Source organism: Capronia coronata, assembly GCF_000585585.1.
Source record: "Capronia coronata CBS 617.96 chromosome Unknown acBCG-supercont1.2, whole genome shotgun sequence".
NCBI lineage: Eukaryota > Fungi > Ascomycota > Eurotiomycetes > Chaetothyriales > Herpotrichiellaceae > Capronia > Capronia coronata.
Genome location: NW_006912894.1, coordinates 2,744,208 through 2,760,491, shown reverse-complemented (window position 1 = coordinate 2,760,491; position 16,284 = coordinate 2,744,208). Strand labels below are relative to the sequence as shown.

At 53.4% G+C, this 16,284-nt stretch overlaps 7 protein-coding genes across 7 annotated transcripts; 4 read left to right on the top strand and 3 right to left on the bottom strand.

Annotated features, from left to right (window-relative positions):
- Positions 1-53: 53 nt before the first annotated feature.
- Positions 54-3,200, bottom strand: A1O1_02662 (uncharacterized protein; the record flags this gene model as incomplete). The annotated part of the gene is made up of 1 exon (XM_007723573.1): positions 54-3,200. One exon carries the CDS (start codon positions 3,198-3,200, stop codon positions 54-56), a length of 3,147 nt encoding a protein of 1,048 aa, XP_007721763.1.
- A 1,336-nt stretch (positions 3,201-4,536) lies between these two features.
- A1O1_02661 (uncharacterized protein) lies at positions 4,537-5,781 on the top strand (the record flags this gene model as incomplete). Its single annotated transcript, XM_007723572.1, has 1 exon — positions 4,537-5,781. The coding sequence occupies one exon, from the start codon at positions 4,537-4,539 to the stop codon at positions 5,779-5,781; it is 1,245 nt and encodes a 414-aa protein (XP_007721762.1).
- Positions 5,782-6,318: 537 nt separating this feature from the next.
- On the top strand, positions 6,319-7,225 carry A1O1_02660 (50S ribosomal protein L13e; the record flags this gene model as incomplete). Its single annotated transcript, XM_007723571.1, has 2 exons — positions 6,319-6,561; positions 6,806-7,225. The coding sequence occupies 2 exons, from the start codon at positions 6,319-6,321 to the stop codon at positions 7,223-7,225; spliced, it is 663 nt and encodes a 220-aa protein (XP_007721761.1).
- A 585-nt stretch (positions 7,226-7,810) lies between these two features.
- On the bottom strand, positions 7,811-9,550 carry A1O1_02659 (uncharacterized protein; the record flags this gene model as incomplete). Its single annotated transcript, XM_007723570.1, has 1 exon — positions 7,811-9,550. The coding sequence occupies one exon, from the start codon at positions 9,548-9,550 to the stop codon at positions 7,811-7,813; it is 1,740 nt and encodes a 579-aa protein (XP_007721760.1).
- Positions 9,551-10,596: 1,046 nt separating this feature from the next.
- A1O1_02658 (uncharacterized protein) lies at positions 10,597-12,500 on the top strand (the record flags this gene model as incomplete). Its single annotated transcript, XM_007723569.1, has 3 exons — positions 10,597-10,872; positions 10,936-11,279; positions 11,330-12,500. The coding sequence occupies 3 exons, from the start codon at positions 10,597-10,599 to the stop codon at positions 12,498-12,500; spliced, it is 1,791 nt and encodes a 596-aa protein (XP_007721759.1).
- A 765-nt stretch (positions 12,501-13,265) lies between these two features.
- A1O1_02657 (uncharacterized protein) lies at positions 13,266-13,819 on the top strand (the record flags this gene model as incomplete). Its single annotated transcript, XM_007723568.1, has 2 exons — positions 13,266-13,386; positions 13,587-13,819. 2 exons carry the CDS (start codon positions 13,266-13,268, stop codon positions 13,817-13,819), a joined length of 354 nt encoding a protein of 117 aa, XP_007721758.1.
- Positions 13,820-14,176: 357 nt separating this feature from the next.
- Positions 14,177-16,033, bottom strand: A1O1_02656 (uncharacterized protein; the record flags this gene model as incomplete). The annotated part of the gene is made up of 1 exon (XM_007723567.1): positions 14,177-16,033. The coding sequence occupies one exon, from the start codon at positions 16,031-16,033 to the stop codon at positions 14,177-14,179; it is 1,857 nt and encodes a 618-aa protein (XP_007721757.1).
- Between the last annotated feature and the right edge of the window lie 251 nt (positions 16,034-16,284).

Sequence of the window (16,284 nt, the reverse complement as noted above, 5' to 3'; positions counted from 1 at the left end):
AAACAGTCGAAACGGCACTTTTCTTCGACGAGGTGCCAGAAATGAAATGGATGTTAGACAGCGTCTTTCCATTCCTCGGGCATCTCTTGTTCGGGCACCATCCTTCTTAAATCCTGGAGCACTGCTTCGGTCCCTTTTTCAAGGACTGCTAGTCTCGGGACACGGAACTTGTTGCCGCTGACTTCCAGCACTCTTAGTCTGTCGGGTGCTTTGGGGGCACCAGGGTGATTTCCAAACAATCCGATCTTTGGTGGGAGGCTGTCAATTTCGTTGTTTCGAATGTCCAGAACCTGCAGGCCTCGTACTCCTTCGACCTCAACAGTGGTGAACCAGTTGTCCGTTGCAAGCAATGTGTGGCAACTAGGCCACCACGCACGTACCCAGGGCACTCTGCCGCTTAGTCGGTGGCACGAGATATTCAACTCTGTCAAGGCTGGCGCTTTCAGATGCGTTGTCAGCGCATCGAGCGAGGTGAGGCCAGTGCTCACGATATACAAAGATTTGAGGTTCGGAAGGAAAAGCTCAGAGCTGAGATAGTCGGTCGGATGGAAAAGAGGGTTGTGGCTGAGATCCAGCGACCGCACGGAGTATTTTAAGGCCGGGTGAGAAAGAAGTGTGGAGGGAAATCCGGACAGCTCATTGTTAGAGAGCTTCACGGTATGTATTGCCACATCTGAGTCATTCAGATCGATCTCTTCAGGGGAGATCGTCGCCAGACCCCGTGAGGACAAGTCCAGGATCCCATTGGATGGTTTATAGTGGTAGCCATGATTGTCATCGGGTCCTTGGTGACTCTCTGGGCCCCGGGGCTGTGTCCCAACCTGGGGCGTAGTCAGTCTCTTCTCCAGATCCATCTTGAGCTCCGTTGCGCTCATTTTAAGATACTTCTTTTCCCGGATAGGGTTGCCCGCCAGGTTGAGACTCGAGAGATTTTTCATGTTGGCCACTTCGGGGTTGATGAGTCGGATATTATTGTGCCCAAAATCTGCACTTTTCAGAGACTCCAAGGACACAAATGTTGGGGGAATGTCCTCCAACTGGTTTTCGGCGGCTCCCAGTGTTTGTAATTGCCTGCAGTTCGTGAAGTCTGGCAGCTCGGCTATTCTGTTGCCGTCCAACAAAAGTGAACGGAGATCCGGAAGGTCCAGCTCGCCTTCGAAAACCAACCCAAGGTCGTTGTAAGAAACATCCAACCGGCGCAACGTGTGCAAAGACGAGGTCCTGCGGAAAAGTGTGCCAGATAAACAATTCTTCGACACGTTCAGTTCTGTGAGCGGCAAGGTCGATAGAGTCTCCCAGGGGAGCTCCGTCAGCTGGTTGCCGGCAGCATTAAGAACCTTGAGAGCTCGTAGTTGAGACAATGCATCTACATCAAATCGCTCCAGTTGGTTGTCGTGCAGATCAAGGATCTGAAGCTGTTCGAAATGGTCGCCGCTGAAACTGAACGATCCATTGATGAGATTTCCGCCGATCATGAGCTCCCTCAGCTGAGGAATCTGACAGGCAATGTCAATGGCTTCGTTTGTGAGCCTATTGTTGGTCAGCTCGAGGATTTGCAGCCTTTCCAGCCGTCGCAGGCCAACAGGAAGTTGACGAAGGCTATTCCTGCGTAGATCGATGAGCTCGAGCCCGCCGAATATATTAGTCTTCTCATCATTGTCGGCCAAATCAGAGACCGTGTAGTCCGGGAAGATGTGACCCTCTAATTCCTCAATTTCGTTATCCGCAGCGTTCAGTTTGACCAGATCCACCATCTCAGCCCAATTGATCCTGCTGCTGTCCGATTCGTACATTTTCATAACTTCTGCAGGTACTCGTGGCAATTTCAAGCCCGCGATGTTCAAGTGGCCAATGCTCACCGCTTGCTCAATGTGCCTTTTCAGTCGACCTTTGTTGTCATCAGCTGTCGCTATTCCGGCCTCGCTGTATGCTGCTGCAAAGGTAGTAGTACCTGAAGATTGTGCATGTGTGGATACAGCGTCACTCATGCCCTTTCTTCTCGCGGCCTTGGCTTTGGCGACTGCCTCCCGCAAGGCTGCCGACGAATTTGGTGAGCCTGATGCTGTGCGGGAGTCTGCCACCGAGGTATGCTTCTGATCCAGCTTGGAAGCCGTGGGGGGCCTTCGCGACTTTCCACGTGCCGAAGGGGATACTACGGGGGTTGTTACATTCTGGCCTCCCAAGCCTGGCTTGGGAAGAACATGGCGCTTGTCGGTGGTAGACACTGCAAGGCTGCTGTCGTATGATCTGTCGGACGCAGGATCCTGAAAAATGGATGATAGTGACGGTTTCGCCGTTGCATTATTAGAGGGAAAATTTTTCTTGCCATAGTAGGGTTTGGCTTTCATCGTCTGGGCCGCCCCTTTGAATGGGAGGTCGGCGGTTGCATCCTGTGACTGTGGTTGGAGAGCGTTGCTAGTAGACTTTGTTGGTAACCGAAGGGACTTCGCGATACCTGAGCGCTGCCCTTTCACGAAAGCTCTAGGCGGGGTGTAGACATCATCAGAGGACATCACTGGGGGCAGAGCCACCATGTCTTTGGTCGGTGACAACCTCCCTGGGGGCCGGAATGGTGGTCTCGACGGCGATTCTGAACGCGAGACTACCGGGCTTGTTGGTCGAGAATCCCTCATACTCGACGCTGGACGCAATGGTGGAAACATCTTGCCATCATTGGCAAAAAGACCCGACCTTGCTTGAGGTGAAGGACATGGGGAAACCTGCGAGAGTGTTTCAATAGTCCGCTCGGATAAGGAAGGTCGCGGTCTTCGCTTGGCCTTATGCTCTTGTACGCCACCAACCATTTCCCCAATGACAGGGTTTTCATTGCCATTCTCAATGGCAGGGAGACTGGAATCGGAACTCGGCGGCGTGGTCTCGAGGGTGGTAGTTTGTGCGTCGCGCAGGGCGTCTCTCACAGGAGATATGCTTCTCTCTTTGGCGGCATTGTCGCTCCATCCGTAACGCGAGCGGATTGAATAGTTTATTGTCTCGCGGAGGGGATCCTTGGGACCCGCAGGACGAGGGAGATGCGAAGTCTTGCGCAGGTCATCTTGGTGACTGGTTGCAGTTGCTGGTGTCCGGACGTTCAGCCTCAAGTTGTCGACGGAGGCGACCGCACGTGGCATAGGAAGCCGTGACAGGCGTGGAATGGAACCACGGGCGGCATGTGGAATCTGGGTTTTATGGTCACGGTCCATGCTTGCTGTCGTGAAGGACTATATCCGCAACGATGTGGGAAGTGTCTCGTAGTGCGTTGGTGCTTGTTTGCTACCACAGGTTCCATGGGGCAAGCAAACAATCCATTGGAATACCGAACGTCGAGAGGCCAATAGACTTTCTCAGCAATGGTGAGTTCTCAATTGGGAGTATAACTGGAGCCTAAAGCTCGAGCGCCCTGTTATTTCAGCTCAATTGCGAACAAAGACGGGCGTGTTGACAACTTGACAGTAGGTAGTGTTGACGTGAGGGTCAAAGGCGGAGGAGAGTACGTAGAGGAGGGGAGGGATATTGATTGCCCCTGGCACACGCGAAGCTGCCATGATCGACTGGTTGTCCAAGCGACCGGCAGCTGGAGCGAGGTGTGGGTGCTGCTCAATCAATAAACATGACTAGCACCAGGTTAGAGCCTAATCTGAAGCCTAGAAGTTGAGTTTGGGGGCCTTAGGAGCCTGGAGCCTGGAGCCTGCCGGATTGTGGGCTAGGAAGGCCCCATAAACCCTAGCTAAGCCTCTGTTGGTGAGATCAGCCTCCTCAGGCTTCAAGCTTCATGCTTCCGGCGCTGTCAGGCTCCCAGTGTCCCGCTCCCGCCCAGAGTTGACGCCGAGACGCTTAACCCGTCCGAGTTTGTTGGACGCGTCGGACCAGATCACGCTACTCCTACTAGTTTGTTCTTGTTCAGTTGTTAGAGGGCACTTTAAGGCGCACTTTCAACACCGGCTCCTCCGCTGGTGCCTCTGCTGGTCACCCAGCATCGTCACTTTTGTCTTTCCTGCGCTCCCCAGCCTCTCAACTTCTCTCTGTCTCCCATTTCAATAGCACATATCTAAGATCTCCACCTCAACCAGCCTGTCAATTCTCTTACACATCCCTCGTGCCATCTTATTCCAGTTGTTCCAGTCAAATCTCCGACCACGAGTTTGGTTCTCAGTCACTCTTTTGATGCATTGTACCAGTCCGTGGCCCGACCATAAAGCGTTATTACCTTCAAGTTGCGACTACTCCGCCTACAATCCTCTGCTCCACCCTCTATCGATACCGTCCCGAGTGACAGCAACAGCCCGGCATCGATCTTGACGTTTTAGCATCAACCCACTCCTCAGCCTGTTTGCCGCTCTATATAGTAGGCTCTTTGCTTGCGACTCATTCTTTTGGCCTTGACCATCACACACACAGCGCAAGATGGCAGAGCCGCATATCGCGATGAAAGCAGAAGATACCGTCATCCCCTCGACTCCTCCACCGCCAGGTCGCACTCATTCTGCAGAAAGCGTGACCAAGTCGGCTTACAGTTCTCCTCCGCCAATGTCTGCGAGCATGACTCCTCCTCCCTCGACACAACCGCCTCGGTTTCACTCGCCAGTGCATCGCATCGGTCTTGGACCCAGTGGTGCCTTCCTTGCGTCGCCCCCAACCACCGTCAGAGCAAACGTGCTACGTGCTTTACCTACTCCCGACGCCATCGCCAAGGCGGGCATTGAGGAACTCAGAAACATGGCGCAGGAGCTGGTTGCAGCTGTCCAGGAAGCCAGGACGTCCGCGGCGCATTTCAAGTTGCAACACAGTCTATTGGCCATGGAGTCGGAAGAGGCCGCGGAACGCGCTGAGGTAGAGCATCAGATGACCCGCAGAGAGGTTGAAGTTCTTCAAGCGGTGGAGCATCGCAAGCAGACTTCACTTTCTATGCATCATCCGAGGTTGCAGCCATCCGCGCAACCGCAAATCGACGCATTGACCAAGACCTGCCAGTCGTTGGAGCATGAGCGCGATGAGGCCGAAGACCACTTATTGCGAGCGCGCAAGTTGCTTGAGGTGGAGAAAGACAAGTGTGAGTTGTTGAAGGAGGAAAATGACCGACTCAAGAAACGCATTCGCGACAACAGAGAGCATTTCAGTCGCCTCAAAAGTCTATCCCCCTCATATACGACACCTCGCGACAGTTTCACGACACCTCAGCGGAAAGGCGTGCCACGATTTTCCGAGTCTGCGCCTAATCATGCCAATATTGCTGCCCTCCTCGCAGCAGATCAGGTGCTTAGCCAAGAGAGTGCCAGCGTTCCGTCCACGCCTACCAAAACTCATACGTCTAAGTTTAAACATGGACACAGTCGTGGCGCACATTCGCTGTCATCCTTACTCAACACGCCTGTCCAAACAGGGCCTATCATGCCAGAACGCTATCAGGAGTCTGTCGCATCTTTCTCTGCCCCGGCTTCGCGCTTCGCCAGGGAGTCGGCAGAAAGAGATCGCCACGACCGAGACAGTACGATATCAATCTCCGACGGTGAAGAGGGCAGTGATGACAATATCCCGCAATCACAAGCCAGCTCATTGGCCAGCGAGATGTTACGCAGAAATCCCGGACACCAGGAAAGCTTGAGACTATCACAGAACGCAGAGCGTTCAAGCAACCTCCTTCAGACTAAGCTCTTCGGCCCTATCAAGAAGTCTAGCCATCCCAGAAAGCGAGGAGCAAGCTTTGGAGAATCCGATATCAAGGCAAAAAAGGCCAAGATATCCCAAAGCCGCGTTGGTTTAGGTATTGAGACTTGGAGTCAATGATCCCGAGCATCTAAACTCCAATCCCGCATATCCTTGATACATGATTGTAACGATACCCATTCGGATCTGGCGTTGGACGGGAGGCAGGGAATCAGGACTGCCGACGATGCGCTGTATTGATTATGAACCTAGCTCAAGCTCAGTCATATGAATGAACAAAATCATTCTCAACTTCGAGGAAAGTCACTCCTCGGTTCTTTTTAGATAGATCTTAGCGGAGTAAGGCACCGGCACGTTCGAATGTTCGAATGTCCGATCAATCATCACGGAGGTCAAAGAAAAGGCTGTTAGTAGTAGTACTGCGTAGTACTAGGTACATACCTTATAGTACCTAGCAACGAGGCTGGGTCGATCAAGTCACATGACTAGGGCACAAATCTTGGCGGATTTTTGATGCCAAGCCTGGAATTACACAATGGGGCCAGCGAAAGTCTCAAGCGACTGCGCCTGTCTCTGTCCACCACAACCTGTCCGCCAACCATCCATTCTTTTTCGAAACCAGTCTCTAGGTTGTGAGAACATCGTCAGCAGCACAAAATGGCGATCAAACACAACCAGCAGCTGCCCAACAACCACTTTCACAAGGACTGGCAACGCCGAGTTCGCGTCCACTTCGACCAGCCAGGCCGCAAATCTCGAAGACGGGCTGCTCGTCTGTCCAAGGCCGCTGCTGTCGCTCCCCGACCCGTCGACAAGCTGAGACCCGTCGTCCGATGCCCTACGATCAAGTACAACCGCCGTGCGCGTGCTGGTAAAGGTTTCACCCTGGTTGAGTTGAAGGTATGACATCCTCCTTTTCCTCAGCCCACATTGGCATTGGAGACGCCCAAAGAGCGTGGGAAAAATTGCCGAACGACGCACCGGAAGAGCGGGAAAGGACATGCTGGAAGGGTAGTCCATTCGGGTCTTTTTTGATTATATGGAACGAGTGGAGGTTTCGATCTGGTGTGATGGGCAGCATATCATCAAAGTTGTATTACTGGTGATGAATAGAGTGCTAACGATCTACTTCTCCAACCTACAGGAAGCTGGTATCCCCCGCAAGCTTGCGCCCACCATCGGCATTGCCGTCGACTACCGTCGCCAAACTACTTCGCAAGAAGCGCTCGCCACAAATGTCGCCCGTCTCCAGGCCTACAAGGCTCGCCTGATCCTGTTCCCCCGGAAATCTGGCCAACACAAGAAGCTCGACAGCTCCGCGGAGGACGTCAAGCTGGCCGAGGAGGAGAGCAAGATCGTCAAGAAGGTCGCAGCCACCATCCCGATCGACAGCGGTGTTGGCTTGAAGCATGGCTTCAGCGAGGTTAGCAAGGGTGACCTGCCCAAGGGCGAGGAGAGTGCGTACCGCAAGTTGAGAGTGGCGAGGTCCGATGCCAGATTGGTCGGTGTGAGGGAGAAGAGAGCAAAGGCCAAGGCCGATGCTGAGGAGGCCAAGAAGAAATAGACGCTCACATCAAGGATCTCTGCGGGATGAACGAATCAAAAACACCACGGGCTGGAGACATGTGATGTGGCGAGAGGGGGTTTGTGCATTGGGGTATTGCGTTTCCGGCTTTCTGCCAGGCTACCAGCTCATGGATGGGGAGACATGGGCATGGAGGAGAAAAAGAAGCATCGAAGAAAACGATGCTGCCGTGTTATGGTGGTCCTTCCATGGATGACTTCCCTCACGGATAATCATCGTCATGTCGTCTCTTCGAAGTCAATTGACTGATAAACCTGCAAGGCGATACCAATGAAACCCAAATTTCACATTCAAGTCATTTCCAATGGCCTTTGATGATTCATAGAGACTCAGATCGCGCAGTTCTACTCCAGGAGACCATACCTATCTACCCAGTGGAGCCGGTGTCTGCCTTTGCTGCTCGGTGGTACAATTACTGGTCCATTGACATTGGCCGTGGGCCGCTGCTTAACCATGTTCAAACATTTTCCATTGAGTCAGTCGTTCATTCATGCTTTCCTATTACAGCCGCAGATGAAAACCGCCGGTTCGGCGCATTGCTCCTTGATATTACCCATTGAGAATTCAATCCTCGTCTTCGCCTTGAACTAGTCTGCAAACGCTTTTGAAGGCGGTCAGGACACCTCTAGAGGGAACCAGACTGCGAAAGACGTCTTTCAGGCGTGCTTCCGCTTTTGTCGAGACTCCGCTAACAGCGACTGCCATGCTGGATCTCACGTTTCCGTTCCAATCAAGGCCCAGGTCCCATGTCAGCATGATTGCCCTGGGTTCTCTGCTCTCCTTTTTCTGGTCTGACGACACAAGGGGCACTTGCAACTGATTTTTGTCCAACCAGCGACTCAGAACAACAGCCTTGCCTCGTGTGAGATCCTTGTTTTCGCCCTCGCCAACCTGGTCCAGGTCGCCAGACTCGGTGTTTTTGTAGAGAACGTCCACGCGATGGAAGGTCTTGGCTCGCTCAACAGCAGCAGCAAAATATTTCCCAATACCCCAGAGCATCCCTCCGACGTCTAGGCGATGTAGTGGATCCTCCATTCGTCCATGGAGCCATTTATGAATGCCGGTCGTCTTCAACTTTGGCCTCCGTGTGTCCACCACCATATCTGCCCGCCGGATTTGTTCGACTTTGACATCTTCAGTGTCGATGACCACTTCAAACATGCAAGCAAAGACGGCTGGGAGCCACGGAGGTGGCGCGGTGACAGTCAAAGTGTGGACAGCCTTGATGCGACCCTTCACCAGCTTGGTATTTGTGTGACAGCTCAGCTGTATGTTGCTTGGAGCAAACAAGGTGAGATAGGATGACAACTTCTTGGGCTCGAGAGGCGGGCAGTCGTTTTCTGTGGGTCCAGGCACGAGATATGCCTCTGCGAGCAACGACACGTCCTCTGCGGTTACCTCTTGACTCTTTTCAATCACCGTCTCCAGTCGTTCATTTTGGCGCTTAAGCTGCTGTAGCCTCTCTCGCAATGAGCGAAGGATGGCTTGTTTTTCCTTCAGCTCCCCCGGTAGGTCCTCCTCCTGGTCCACCTCAGGCTCGCTCTCCTGAGCCTCGCCGACCTCATCTTGTTCAATGCCCGCAGCTTCGTCACCACTAACAATGGCTGCTGGCCGTGCCTTTAATTTCAGGGGACTGCTGGTGACAGGCCGGTCTGATCTGATTCTCCGTCTGTTTTTCCCACTGCCACTCAAGGATTTCCTCGGACTGCTGCTTGAGGCCAGACCTCGGGGTCTATCTGGCACAAGACTCAAACCTAGCTGAACTGGCGTCGGAGGCAATTCAGGCTCGTCACCGTTCGGCCGGGCGAGTACATTGGCATCTGGCCCTCCTCTCCGCACAAGCGCCGGCTTGATCACAGAAGATAAAATGTCTTCATTGAAAGTTCTCTTCTCAGACCGGTCCGTTGCCCTTGGCCGGCTCCGGGTCGTATTTGGCCTGGCTCTGCTAGTTCCATCTCTTTCGTCCAACACAGTAATTCGCCGATCTTGGTCCGTTGCGCCGTCAGCCTGGTCTGGAATTGGAGTAAAGGCCCTGGGCGCCTCGGCTTCGGCTTCGGCATTCGGAGCAGCTCTGTTCAAGATCTCGTCTCTCAAACTCTTCCCTCTGGAAGTTGTCAAGACCGGAGGTATGTTTCGGCTGACGAGATGGGGATGTGAGCGTGCTAGGGAACTTTTCGTTGGCGACTGATATGAAGCTCTGCTCGGGGTCGTAGGTTGTGCGCCAGGATTATTCGCGATGCCAGCAGCGTCGATACCTGGCTCAAGGCTACCTATCCTACGTCTCTTGGACGGAGACTCTAACATGGCGCATTCGTGTGCGGCATAGGTGCTCAATTGATTGCATCAGGTCCTTTGTATACCCGGGCGCATATCCTGCAGTGTGATACGTTTTGACGCGCATTGAACTACTACGGTACGCGACGAGGTGAGGTCCACTCGCGACCTTACCCTGTTATGGAGGATGGTGATGCCGCCCTGTGCCCAATGCCAGCCGGCGGAGCAACTGTAAAGCAGCGTCGATCGACTAATCGTTGAGTACCTGTTCAGCAACCCCTTTTCCAACCGCCCCAGCTTGTCGCAATAATGAGACGCCACTTTTCGGTACGTGTTGATTGACTATGTAGTTGACTGGCCAGGAACTGTACTACCGCCATTGCATCTCTTACCAGCTCGTTTCTTTCGACATCATCCCCAAAATCATCTTGTTAGAGCAGCGTGGGTAGTCTATATGCTTTGGGCCAAGCTCTGCTAAGCACATTGTTAGTGTCTCTGATACTACTTTCTGATACTATTCGGAACCTTCCATTGCCATACAACATGCAGCCTTCGGCCGGGCAGAACATCCACTTCGGGCCCGAAACGCCAGATCTGGGATTAGGATGGGGATCTGCTCGTATCAATATGAGTACTCCATACCAAAATATCTTTCCAGGTACAGCTTTTGCAAGGAGACGGAGGTTACAAGTGGTGCAGGCCAGCGTATCGGAAGGTCCATGGGGTATTTTTGGTAACGGCGAAAACAAGCTCCGTGACGGCCCGGTATTAAGGGGCTTAGCCCCGTTTGCACCTCCGTTTCGTGCATAAACTCCTACTCTGTACTAGGACATGACTCCACCATTCTTGTCTATTCTATTCTATCCTCCATGAGACCACACGCATGTTTCCCCCGGTATCTGACAGGTATGTACTTCTTCGAGTAATGTCTAAATATAAGGTATGTTGTAGCCTGCCCCTGCGCTCCCTCACTCTCTACTTCCAAAGTACCAAGGTTCTGTCTTCATGGCAACATTGTTGAATTCCCGATCAACCCCAACCGGTTTCCGTTCCTCCTCTTCCTAGTCTTGCCAAACATGTCCCCTCCAGAAAATGCAGAGGCCGTAGGGCCTCCATCGCCGCCGAACGGTGATACATCTGTGGATCGCTCAGCGGACGGATTGAAAGAGGACCAGTCGCCACTAGACCAGGTGACAAGCCACTCTGAATCCTATCCCGAAGGACTCAAGTTGGTTCTGCTGTTGGCCAGTATCTATCTTTCCATCTTCTTGGTCGCTCTCGACCGTACAATCATTGCAACTGCTCTCCCCAAGATCACCGATCATTTCCAGAGCTTTGGCGACACAGGCTGGGTACGTTTTCATTCCCCCTTCCACAGTCCACGGGGGGTTACTGACATTTGCGACTGGAAATAGTACAACGCCGCCTTCTTACTCCCGGCCACTGGACTTCAGCTCTTCTTTGGACGGCTGTATACATTTTATTCTCCGAAATGGATTTTCATCAGCCTTGTTTTCGTGTTCGAGGTCGGGTCTGCGGTCTGCGGAGCGGCACCGAGTTCCGTGGGATTCATCTGGGGCCGGGCCGTAGCTGGTCTCGGAGCTGGAGGTCTGATCAATGGAGCCATGATCTTGATGATGTATGCCGCACCTCTTCAGCGCCGTAGTTTACTGATGGGGGTTCTCGGCGCTGTTTTTGGTATAGCGTCGGTTGCAGGTCCTCTACTAGGTGGTGTATTCACCACCAAGGTTACCTGGAGGTAGGTCTCCGTTCGTCACTGTTGCAGGAGAAACGCTAACTTGACAACAGATGGTGCTTCTACGTCAACCTACCTATCGGGGCAGTGGTATTGGTCTTCCTGATCTTGGTTGTCGAAGAGACCACCCCGGCTCTCGGATCACTCCCCGTGAAAGAGAAAATTACCCGTGTTGACATTCCCGGAACGCTTGTCTTTGTCCCATGCATTGTCTGTCTGCTTCTGGCACTTCAGTGGGGTGGGCAAACATACGCCTGGTCAGATGGCCGCATCATCGCCCTCTGGGTGCTCTTTGGGGTGCTCCTCATTGTTTTCATCGCCATCCAGTTTTGGCAACAGGAGTCCGCCACTGTACCGCCACGCATTGCAAAACAGCGCACTGTCGCATCCGCAACTTTCTACAGCTTCTGTCTCGGATCGGCATTTTTCATCATTGTTTACTATCTTTCCATATGGTTTCAGGCGATCAAGGGCGATTCGGCCATCACCTCAGGATACTCCACCCTCCCTTTCATCCTTTCTCTTGTCATTGCCTCGATCATGGCTGGCATCTTTGTCAGCAAAGTCGGCTACACCAATCCTGTAATACTTGCCGGGGGCATTCTTGTACCGATCGGTACAGGTCTCTTCACCTTATTCACGCCCCATACGGGTCATTCGATGTGGATCGGTGTCCAGGTACTGTTCGGTTTAGGCGTCGGGCTCGGATTGCAACAGACGAATATCGCCGCTCAAGCCGCCTTGGACAAGAAAGATGCGCCAACCGGGGTCTCACTTGTCTTTTTCGGCCAAGGGCTAGGTGGGATTATTGCCGTCGCGCTCGGACAAAATGTCCTTGATAATCAGCTTATCAAACGACTTCGGCACATTGGAGGCATCAGCGCCCAGGACGTGGTCAGCACTGGCGCGACTGAATTGAGGAACGTATTCTCGAAGGAGCAGCTTCCCAGTGTGATCGAGGCCTACAACAGGGCCATTGTCATCGTGTTCTATTGTGCCCTTGCCTTTGCCTGCATAGCGATCTTCGGGGCCCTCGCCATGGAATGGAAATCGGTCAAAACGACGGAATCCGGTGCGAAGGACGAAGAGAAACAAGAGGCAACACAGGATGATGTGCAGAGCGAGCCGCAGGAGAGCCGGATGAGTACCCCTGTGGAAAAGCAAACAGAGAGTCAAGAAGGGCAGCAAGGTAAGGGCTTGAAGGCCGATGATACCTCAGAGTGACAACGGTCTCTGTACATCAGGAGGGTCCCCATGGAAGAATGTGCAATTTAGGCGTAGTACTCTTCTCCTGAATTGTTGTATTCAGGAGATATGCTGTATAGTAGCTCTCTGAGCTGGGGGAGTGTCAGTATGAGTGTAAAAGTTGACTCTACAGATTCAGAATTCCAGCACACTGATACCAGTTCCTCGGGGAATATCCAACACATAAGACTCTGATCGAGTCCACCGCCACATATGGTCTGGGAAAATATATAACCATACAGCTGTTGCTATGTCGTTGTGATATCACCTCTCGCTCAGTTAGGGGCTTGATTATGTAAGGAGGCTTGTCGTGCACGTGATATTGACTGGGTTGAGCCTTTGCTCTTCAGCCAATTGTGTCTCGCCGAATAATCGCACTGCAGGGCCAACGCTTCCAGCACGGAAATGTTGACCGAGCGGGTACGATGCTCCACAGTACCAATTGCCAGCCATACTATGACGCCAGATCACGTTGGCCAGCACGACGTCATGAGCTCAACAGGCGCATCACCACAACGCAGCCACGGGTCCTTCAGGGAGCAGCAACCCTCGGTACCTCAGGGTTTCTTGGACCCAGCGAACTCTTTCCCCGGAGCCACCCTGTACTTCATAAAAAGCTCGAACAGACCCTCCAACCTCTTCTTGCTCGACGCCCCTACAACCAATTGATTCAGAGACATCTGCCGTATACTCTTCAGACATCGAATATCATCTCTGTGAAAGCAGCACTACATCCGTCTCGCCATGTCTTCTATCGCCCGAACCTTTACCCCGCTGCGGACAGTAGCGAGAGCTCTTCCTCAGCGTCCAGTTGCAGCAATCCATACTTCATCGGCTCGTGCAGCAATGGGCGAGGACCATCTCCGTACGTTCCCTTGTGATTGATCTCATTTCGATGCCGAACATCCCTTTGATGCCTCCATGTTGGGGTACGCAACCATCTAAGATCGACCACTTTCTGTCTATAAGGTCGATTATAGATTCAAACTCCTCGATACCCAAACAATACATTGGCCCCCCTTTACTTTCAGAGAAGCTGTTGCTAACGCATGGTGGAACGTGAAGATCGCGACGACCGCCATCACGAGATTGACCATCACAAGAACGACAGCGTCGAAAAAGCCAAGACCGGAAAGGGCGAATGGAAACCAGAGCTCGCATCTAACAGCGAGCAGACAGTGAAGAGTGACAAGTCGGACTTGACAATGGAGCAGATGCAAAAGTTGGGGGCCCAGAGATCTGAGGAAGATAAGAACCCTGGCGGAAGTGACAGCTCAACCGGTTCCCATAAAGCGTAATGGGACTGTTGAGGCTGTTGTGGAATTTGCTGGTCTTCTGATTGAAAACGGGAGGTTATGACAATCGATACAATCTTCAAGCTGTAGTATGCGACTCATGAAGTTGGGATTGTGGAGGCAGAGCTCTCACAGAAGATTCAGGTCGCCGTTGCGTTGACCAAGTGTATATATGAAGAGCCAAGTTTGACCGCGCACTAAAGGAATCGATTGCTTCTTGATTGGTAAACTATTGCTTCAGTTCTCTGACAAGGGCGAAGACAATGTTCCCCCATTAGGTTTCTTGACATTTTTCGGATCTGGCGGATACCTGATGCAAGGCCTTCGAAGCATTTACCGGCAATTGCAAAACATTGCGCCTCAGAGTATGTATCGAAAGCCTGCGCTTTCGCCGTTGACCTTTCTCGCCCTCCCAATCAGCGTTTTCTTGACTTCGTCCGACCGGACTGCAGGGTCGTTGTCCTCTTCCGCATCCCTCGCAGCCAATGACGGGCTCATGAGTTCCCACCCATCGCTTCCGCTTCCTGAGGGATAGAAACCATTCCTGGCGTTCTCGCGCCGAAGCACAAGTTTCAACACGACTGCCAAGCCAGCCACGCCGACGGCCATGAAAGCTGCGCAGACAGCCATGCCCTGAATGTAGAAGGGGCCCTGACTTTCTGGAAACACATGGACACCAATGAGTGGCCCGCATTGGCCGACCACGTTTAGGATGGTGAGGCCGGTCCCTTTCCCAGTCGCGGTGGCCTGATTGTTCAATGTCCACGTGATGATCAGCGTGACCGATGCGAACAAGCCCATGGCGGCCCCGTAGACGGCGACATAGCGGATTGTGATGCTACCTGCCTGGCCGAGTGATTCGTGGAACGACCCAGCAATGGCGATGCTGGCGTACGAGAGAGCACTCAGCAGGGAGACCGCGACCAAAAACCACGAGCGGGAGTCGGGCACATTGTCGCTGTATCGGCCGACCAGGAGGACGAACACAAAGGCGAAAAGGTAAGGCGGCGCGGCGAGGGCTTGTGATGCCACAGCGGAGAAGGACATGCTGTGTATAATGGTAGGGAGGAAGACGGGAAGGGAACTGAAGGAGACGTTGACGCTGAGGAACATGAGGGCGGTCAGGTAGGATTTGGGATCGAGGAGGGCGGAGAGAATGACCTTGGTCTTGAGGCCATGACCCCCAGGCGGTGAGACGCCATACGATGAATGCGACTGTGACTGGCGCTGTTCAACTTGAAGTCGCAGGACTGCAACATCTCGCTCTCGCGCCGTCAAGTATCGCGCTTTGGCCGGCGAGTCGGGGATGTAGTACCACGCCGCGACGGCCGTGAGAATGGACGGGAAGCCTTCGACCAAGAACAGGACACGCCATGGAGCGATCGGCCCGTTCTGACTCACTTTGATGATGACCCAAGCCAAGGAACTGGCGAAGCTGGTGGCCAGCGGCGCGGCCGATATCTGCAGACCAACTCGATACGCCAGTTCGGAGCGCTTGTAGAAGAACGTCATGTAGAAGGGGACCCCTGGGCCGAACGCCGCCTCGGTGATTCCCAACAGTCCACGCAGGACGAGCAGCTGCTTGAACGAGGTCGTCACACTCTGGAGACTGGCGACAATGCCCCAGGACAGCACGCACATTGAGATGTAGACATGCGGCGGCACCACTCGATACAGCAGGATCATCCACTCGAACGCAATGTACGTGATGTAGAAGGCCGTCAAGAGCCAGTCGTACTGCGAAGACGAGAGCGACAGGTCCTGCTCCAGCCCAGCTATGCGCGCATTGCCAATGTTGGACCGGTCGAGGAAGGACAGCATGTACAGAAACCCCAGGAATATCACCAGCTTGCGGTCCAGCTTGCGCACCACGGTCGCCTCCTCTTCAAGTGTGTATTCCTCCGATGGGGTCTCGACATGCTTCAGCGGGAGGACCATGATTCTCTTTTCCTCGTCAGTGTCGCCGTCATCGTCGCTCTCCTTGTTGCCGTAGCCCGAGCCGGAATCTTCGTCGCTATTGTCGCCATGTTTGCTGCGATGGTGGTAGCCGTGCTGATGGCGCAATCTTCGCAACTCGACTGCGTCCTTATCGACTTCGCAGGAGCTTTTCGTCGCTGCGATCGGGAAACTGTCGCTTTGGAGGCCGGAGGTCAGCAAGGTGGGAGTTCGATTGGCCTTCGAGCTGTCCGGCGACTCATTGGAACGTGACGAGGACATGGTAAGTTACGGCCACTGCTAGCCGTCCGCTGCTCTCTCCTACTCTCCATGGGTCGGGCAACCACTTCTGAACAGACAGCGACAGACAGCATGCCACCGCGCATCAAACTTGACATAGTACTAGTAAGCACGGCGGGGCCATGGAGACGTGCAGAGAGACAACGAAGGACCGAAGTCGCAGTTGTCCGATTTCAGGCATCGTCTGAGCGTTGTGCGAACTGCCGGCTGGGATCCTAGAGTCAGACACATCA